This window comes from Dendrobates tinctorius, unplaced genomic scaffold (assembly GCF_039654945.1).
Source record: "Dendrobates tinctorius isolate UK_male_01 unplaced genomic scaffold, ASM3965494v1 ptg000021l, whole genome shotgun sequence".
NCBI lineage: Eukaryota > Metazoa > Chordata > Amphibia > Anura > Dendrobatidae > Dendrobates > Dendrobates tinctorius.
The window spans coordinates 13213199-13220260 of record NW_027361689.1 but is presented as its reverse complement, the minus strand read 5'-3'; the positions used below and the strand labels follow the sequence as shown (position 1 = coordinate 13220260).

Here is a 7062-nt window from a genome sequence, read left to right as displayed (position 1 = left end):
CCTGGCTGCTACCTGTCAGTGCACTGTTTGTATTAGAGGACAGCTCTAGCTTCTAGGCCTAAGATGGATTTTGTGTCAAGGGCGAGGAAGGGCAGCGGCTCCAGACTGCGCGGCGCCTCCCAAACACCTGTTTAACTCAGGTTAAAGTGTTACAGCATACAGGTGAGGAGGCTCCTTTTCACAGGGAGTCCTTAAAGCAAAGCAATCATATCCAGTCTCCAAAATTAACCCTTTCTAGTCACAACTAAAGCGGACTTCAAAGTCCAGGATTATGTTACCAACCTGCACAGCACCAAGCAAAAAGTTTTATTTCACCCAAATTATCCTGTTCAGTTATATAATCCATGGTGTAGACCATCCATGGAGACATAGTTCTGGTTGAGTCTTTAGGAATGGATTATTAAAAATGTTCATTTACAAATGCAAAATTTTATATTGGTTTTATAGCAATGTTAGCTTGGATCGGCTTCTAATATATTCCTTAAATAACAGTTGTACTGTCTTGATAATATATGAACATTTAGCAAGACAGTACAACTGGGAGGCAAAGAAGCCAACGACAGGACTTACACCCCATCTGAACTCCATGTAAGCACAGTGAAGTTCCTATAGTACAAAATTGAGCAGAATGAGTCCAATAATTCCTAATAGGGAAACCGAAGTCATTAACCCATTAAACTACCAAATAAACTCTGCTCTACTACAGTGCGACATCCACAAGGGAGGACATAAAAGCAAAGTTTGGACAACTTTACTGCACCAAGTCACCTTCGGTGGCCACAAGCAAAGAGCGGTTTTTGTAAGAGCCACTTGGAATGATCACGACCATGAATGGTCCCGATCACCTTGATCCAAGTAAAGCTTTTTAGTGTTCAAAGTCTACTAGATAATCATTTACTGGTACAAGGGTCAGGGAATGTGAATCATATGGCATCTTGGCACACAGACTAGCAATGAGAACACCCATACGGTAGGAAGCAGTTTGTACATTGACCCACCAGGATGTCATAAGCACGATGAAAGAGGCACAGAACTAAAGTAGTCATTTCAATAAACACCATTGATTTATTCTGTATAAAAAGCTTACAACCAAACTTTTATAAAAAGTTTAGCATGATTTAAGTCTTATCATTACACATTTGCAGAAATCAAACATCCCTGCTACTGTACAAGGGAATTTAAGGGGGGGGGGGGGGAGAGAAACTTGGAATAAACAGTTCACAACGTCTTATTTAACTATATACACAACAAGTCTGTTATCGAGTCCAGTCCGATAAAAATCTCTATAGCTGGGTACTCCGCTCGCCCGTTGCCTCCATGCTTCACCTTTAACAAAAAAGGCTTAAAAAAAATAAAAAGCTGATGGTAAAAAGTGGCAAATCCCTTGTGGTACGACGACGTTCACTTCCACTCCCCGTGTAGGAGAGAATAGTAAAAGAATTAAGCCTTCCGCGTTAGGAAAGGTCAATTATAGTCTTTTCATAAATAATGAAAAACAGCAGTCCAAAAAGCTTGGCTGGGAATGCAAAATAAATGGGAAGGGGGCAAAAGAAATAAAATGGATGCAAGTCTTTTTTCACAGCCACATTGAATCCCCTTGTTCCACAAGCTTCTGTACAAATGAAGTACTCAAATAATGAAATAGAGAAGTCTTGTAGCCATGTTGTGCAAAGAAAAACACAGTCAATGTGAACACCTGCAAGAGATTGAGAAGGAGGGTTTTAGTGGAAGAGATCAGTAGACAGACTGGCGCCAGTGAGGAAGCCACCACTGCACATTTAACCAAACACTCATGCTCCAGATGTACACAGGAGCCGGGGGTTAACCCTTGGCGCTCTGCACGCTACGCTTGTAACAAGCTGGGCGTCCATGTAAAATAAATATAAGACCCCCACATTAGCCCTTCAACACCCCCCTCCTATATAGACAAAACAGCCTTTTTGCAGATCACCAATTTAACCTGAGATATCAGTGCTAGAGCGACTTTACGTGCGCCGCACGACTAGGTGGGCGAATGGGGTAGGTGCTGTCAAGAAATGACTATGATGGGTGGAAGTCAGGTTTCCCAGCCATGACACAGGATAAACGCTAACATATGATGGTGGGGAGGGGGGGGGGGGGGGGATCCACAATCCCATTCTGTTTGGATCCATTTAGCTGCAATGAATGTAGGCGCCAGTCGGCTGCTTGCAGCAATTTGATAAGATGCAGCCACTTTAAGACGATGACAGGAGCCCACAAGACATTTAAAACGTTCGGGAGAATTCCCATCTCGGCTGCATGTCATGTGGGGGGAGGTAATGGGGGGGGATTTCATTGCAGAGAACATACACGCAGATCTATACGTTTACACTATAGGAACACGCAAGCATGACACTCACCGTTTTCGCTTAAGGACAAAGAGCTTTGCTGTCATTCGTGATGAACTCTGATAAATCCGACGCCTGGAAAAGGGGGAAGAAAACAAGCACGTGTTACTATAATGCAATGAGATGCAGATGGGCGATCATCAGGCACAAGGAGGTAGAATGGGTGATCAGCCACCTGGCACTGGGCTAATTGGAGAGCAGAGAACAAGGAGCAGACATCAGCCCTCACTAGGAACAGTCACACATGCAACAATGTTGGAACAATAGGACAGGGCTAAATTCTACCGCCACCATGTCCACCAAGGGCAGAGCACCGATCCCTACAGCCAGGAACACAGGGATTGGAGGATAGATCTCTAGTCAGGATAATGCAGCCTTCTGGAGTGAGAGGGTGCAGTGTAACCCCATCATTGCCAGAGGGCACACAGCCATTGCTGGGATCATGCTCTGTACCTGCAGTGTCAGGATGCTGATGTCTGTGTTGATGGTGGTCAGGGGACTCCTGCTGGAGGCAGGGCTGGCCAGCCTCGGGTGATGCAGGGTGACGATGCTGGGGTGAGAGTCCAGGGCGATCTGCAGGTCCAGGATGTAATCGATGACATGCTGGAGGATCTCCATCTTGCTGACCTTCTTGTTCTGGGGGATGCTGGGCACCAGCTCCTTCAGCTTGGAGTAGCAGTCGTTCATGTTGTACAGGAGGCTCATCGGGTCGTCCACCGGCGTTTTGCTCCTGGAGATGCCCAGGGTATGCTCGGTTAGGCTGCTCTTCCGGACAGATCGTACAGGGCTGAACGCTTTCATGTTTGCCGGACTGGTACAGAGCCGCGAGTCCCAGGTTCTCACACAAGCACGTCTCACAGCGACAAGCAGCACAGAGTGAGCTCCGCGCCTAGGTGCGCAGCCTCATATACCCCAGCACGGAGCAGCTGACAGCTGGGCGGTCTCCTGCCTCTCTATTGGTTGGAAGCGCTGACCGTGCTCCCCTATTGGCTGGCAGGTTAGACTTTCGGAATGTGAATTCCTTCCGCATTCTAAACCAATGATTGGGAGTGGGGGCGTGGCCTGTGTCATCACAGCTGTGCTAGTAAATAGTGGCCGCACACTGTCACAGCTCATAGCCCTGTGAGGCTGTGTTCACACACAGCGGTTTATTTCGCGAATTTACCAAAAATTCCACTTAAAAGAAGCTTCCCATTCATTTTAATGCATTTTGCACTTTTTGTGCATATTGATGCGTTTTTTTCCGTGAAAAAAACGCTTCGCGGTAAAAAACAGCATGCTCATTAATTTAGCAGAAAATTCAGCATTTCTAGCTATTTGCTATGTGTCTGGGAACACGCGGAATCGTGGCAAAATCGTGGCAAAAACGCTCTGAAAAAAACGCGCGTTTTCTGGGAAGGAGTCCGGTTTTGATGCAGAAATTTTTTGCATACGTGTGCACATATCCTGAGGCGGTGTGCCCACATAAGCGGTTTTTTTTTGCGTTTTTTAAGCGCTTTTACCGGCAAAAATGCTTAAAAATCGCTCAAAAGAAGCATCCCATTCATTTTAATGCATTTTGCACTTTTTGTGCATATTGATGCCTTTTTTTCCTCGAAAAAACGCTTCGCGGTAAAAAACGCAGCAAGCTCATTAATTAGGGGAAAAGTCCGTGTTTTTAGCTATTTTCGATGTATCTGGGGACGTGCAGAAAAAACGCATCAAAAACGCGCTTTTTGCTCAAAAACGTGCGGAAAACGCGCAAACAGCGTGCGGAAAACGCACGTTTTCTGGGAAGGAGTCCAGTTTTCATGCAGAAATTTTCTGCATACTGGCCTTACAGGCCAGATTAACCTCCCCGCCCAGAATATATCTGGGGTTAAAGTGGCCTAGGCCAGATTATACCCCTCTGGGCCAGAATATACCCTGCTGCTGTATTTCAGATTTTTCACGCTTTTGAGAATCATCAAAAACGGGGTCCCAGGCAGTGCACGGGGGGGAGGGAGGCAGAGACAGCGAACGGGGTCCCAGGCAGCACATGGGGGCCCCAGGCAGCACACAGGGGGCAGAGACAGCGAACAGGGTCCCAGGCAGCACACGGGGGTCCCAGGCAGCACACAGGGGCCCCAGGCAGCACATGGGGGGCAGAGACAGCAATCAGGGTCCCAGGAATCACATGGGGGGCCCCAGGCAGCACACAGGGGCCCCAGGCAGTGCACGGGGGGGAGGGAGGCAGAGACAGCGAACGGGGTCCCAGGCAGCACATAGGGGCCCCAGGCAGCACACGGGGTCCCCAGGCAGAGCACAGGGCCCCAGGCAGCGCACAGGGCCCCAGGCAGCACACAGGGGCCCCTGGCAGCACACGGGGCTCCTGGCAGCGCACAGGGGCCCCAGTCAGCACATGGGGGCCCCAGGCAGTGCACAGGGGCCCCAGGCAGCACACTGATTTAAAAATAAATAAAGTTTTTAGAATGACAGAGGGTTGGCAGAGAGTTGGGCGGCACAAAGGACAGGAACAGTTATTGATTTCCTATATAACAGTATTAAAGGGATCAATCCTGCTTTACATAGGCAGATAAACTGATGGATGATGTATATGGCCCTTTACATTGATGTCATCTCATCGACATGGGCAGATTTACTTTCAACCAACGAGGAATGTTAGGTCAAAGTAAAAAGACCCTTTTAAACACGGAGCAAAGCAGCGCTCGATCCTGTGTATAAAAATGTCCAGGAGTCAGGAGACAGACATCCTTCATGAGAACATAAAGACCATTGGTGGTCCCCTCATGTTAACAAGCACCATGATGAATATGAATGGTATCGATGGACTATAAAACCCCTCCCGCCATCATTTTAACATGTAAATGAAAATGGTTGAGCGCCAGTTGCCTTCCTGTATCATTGATCAGCGTTCACTGCACGGAATTTATCTGCCCAAAGGATGCAACCAACGATAAGTTGAAGGGGTGTTGGTGACCACATTTTAGGCCCCTTTCACATGTCCATCTTTCAGGTACCCGTTTATTTTTCACACGCCCAATATTTTATCAGCAGCATGGATGACAAGGGCCAGTACAAGTCTATGGGTCCATGTAAAATACGTATAACACACGGATGGCATCTGTACGTTCTACGTGTTTAATATTGCAAAGTATAGGAGAAGCTTTGGAATCTATTTTTTTTACGCAATACTGTAAAAAAAACAGATGGCACACTGGATAACACACTGATCGAATACATTGATGGCACACTGATCGAATACACTGAGCGAAAGCACTGATGACATACTGATCGAATACACTGGTGGCACACTGATTGAACACACTGATGGCACACTGATCAAAAGCACTGATGGCACACTGATCGAAAGCACTGATGGCACACTGATCGAAAGCACTGATGGCACACTGATCGAAAGCACCGATGGCACACTGATCAAAAGCACTGATGGCACACTGATTGAAGACACTGATGGCACACTGATCGAAAGCACTGATGGCACACTGATCGAAAGCACTGTTGGAACACACTGATGGCACACTGATCGAAGACACTGATGGCACACTGATCGAAAGCACTGTTGGAACACACTGATGGCACACTGATCGAATACACTGATGGCACACTGATCAAAAGCACTGATCGCACACTGATTGAAGACACTGACGGCACACTGATCGAAGACACTGATGGCACACTGATCAAAAGCACTGATGGCACACTGATTGAAGACACTGATGGCACACTGATCGAAAGCACTGTTGGAACACACTGATGGCACACTGATCGAATACACTGATGGCACACTGATCAAAAGCACTGATGGCACACTGATCGAAAGCACTGATGGCACACTGATCGAAAGCACTGATGGCACACTGATCGAAGACACTGATGGCACACTGATCGAAAGCACTAATGGCACACTGATCGAAGACACTGATGGCACACTGATTGAAGACACTGATGGCACACTGATCGAAATCACTGTTGGAACACACTGATGGCACACTGATCAAAAGCACTGGTGGCACACTGATCGAAAGCACTGATCGCACACTGATTGAAGACACTGACGGCACACTGATCGAAGACACTGATGGCACACTGATCAAAAGCACTGATGGCACACTGATTGAAGACACTGATGGCACACTGATCGAAAGCACTGTTGGAACACACTGATGGCACACTGATCGAATACACTGATGGCACACTGATCAAAAGCACTGGTGGCACTGATCGAAAGCACTGATGGCACACTGATCGAAAGCACTGATGGCACACTGATCGAAAGCACTGATGGCACACTGATCGAAGACACTGATGGCACACTGATCGAAAGCACTGATGGCACATTGATCAAAAGCACTGATGGCACACTGATTGAAGACACTGATGGCACACTGATCGAAATCACTGTTGGAACACACTGATGGCACACTGATCAAAAGCACTGGTGGCACACTGATCGAAAGCACTGATGGCACACTGATCAAAAGCACTGATGGCACACTGATCGAAAGCACTGATGGCACACTGATCAAAGACACTGATAGCACACTGATCGAAAGCAGTGATGGCACCCTGATCGAAAGCACTGTTGGAACACACTGATGGCACACTGATCAAAAGCACTGGTGGCACACTGATCGAAAGCACTGATGGCACACTGATCAAAAGCACTGATGGCACACTGATCGAAAGCACT

The 7062-nt window shown here is 47.4% G+C and overlaps 1 protein-coding gene across 1 annotated transcript; it reads right to left on the bottom strand.

Annotated features, from left to right (window-relative positions):
* Positions 1–1042: 1042 nt before the first annotated feature.
* Positions 1043–3256, bottom strand: ID2 (inhibitor of DNA binding 2). The gene is made up of 3 exons (XM_073568174.1): positions 2823–3256; positions 2382–2444; positions 1043–1696 (listed from the first exon to the last, which is right to left on the bottom strand). Exons 1-2 carry the CDS (start codon positions 3168–3170, stop codon positions 2391–2393), a joined length of 402 nt encoding a protein of 133 aa, XP_073424275.1. The 5' UTR covers positions 3171–3256; the 3' UTR covers positions 1043–1696; positions 2382–2390.
* Between the last annotated feature and the right edge of the window lie 3806 nt (positions 3257–7062).

Coding starts and splice junctions, on each gene's coding strand:
- ID2 (XM_073568174.1), bottom strand. CDS start 3,170: ATGAAAGCGTTCAGCCCTGTACGATCTGTCCGGAAGAGCAGCCTAACC. Junction 2,445..2,822: donor TCAGCATCCTGACACTGCAG/GTACAGAGCATG, acceptor CCCCTTTTCCAG/GCGTCGGATTTATCAGAGTT.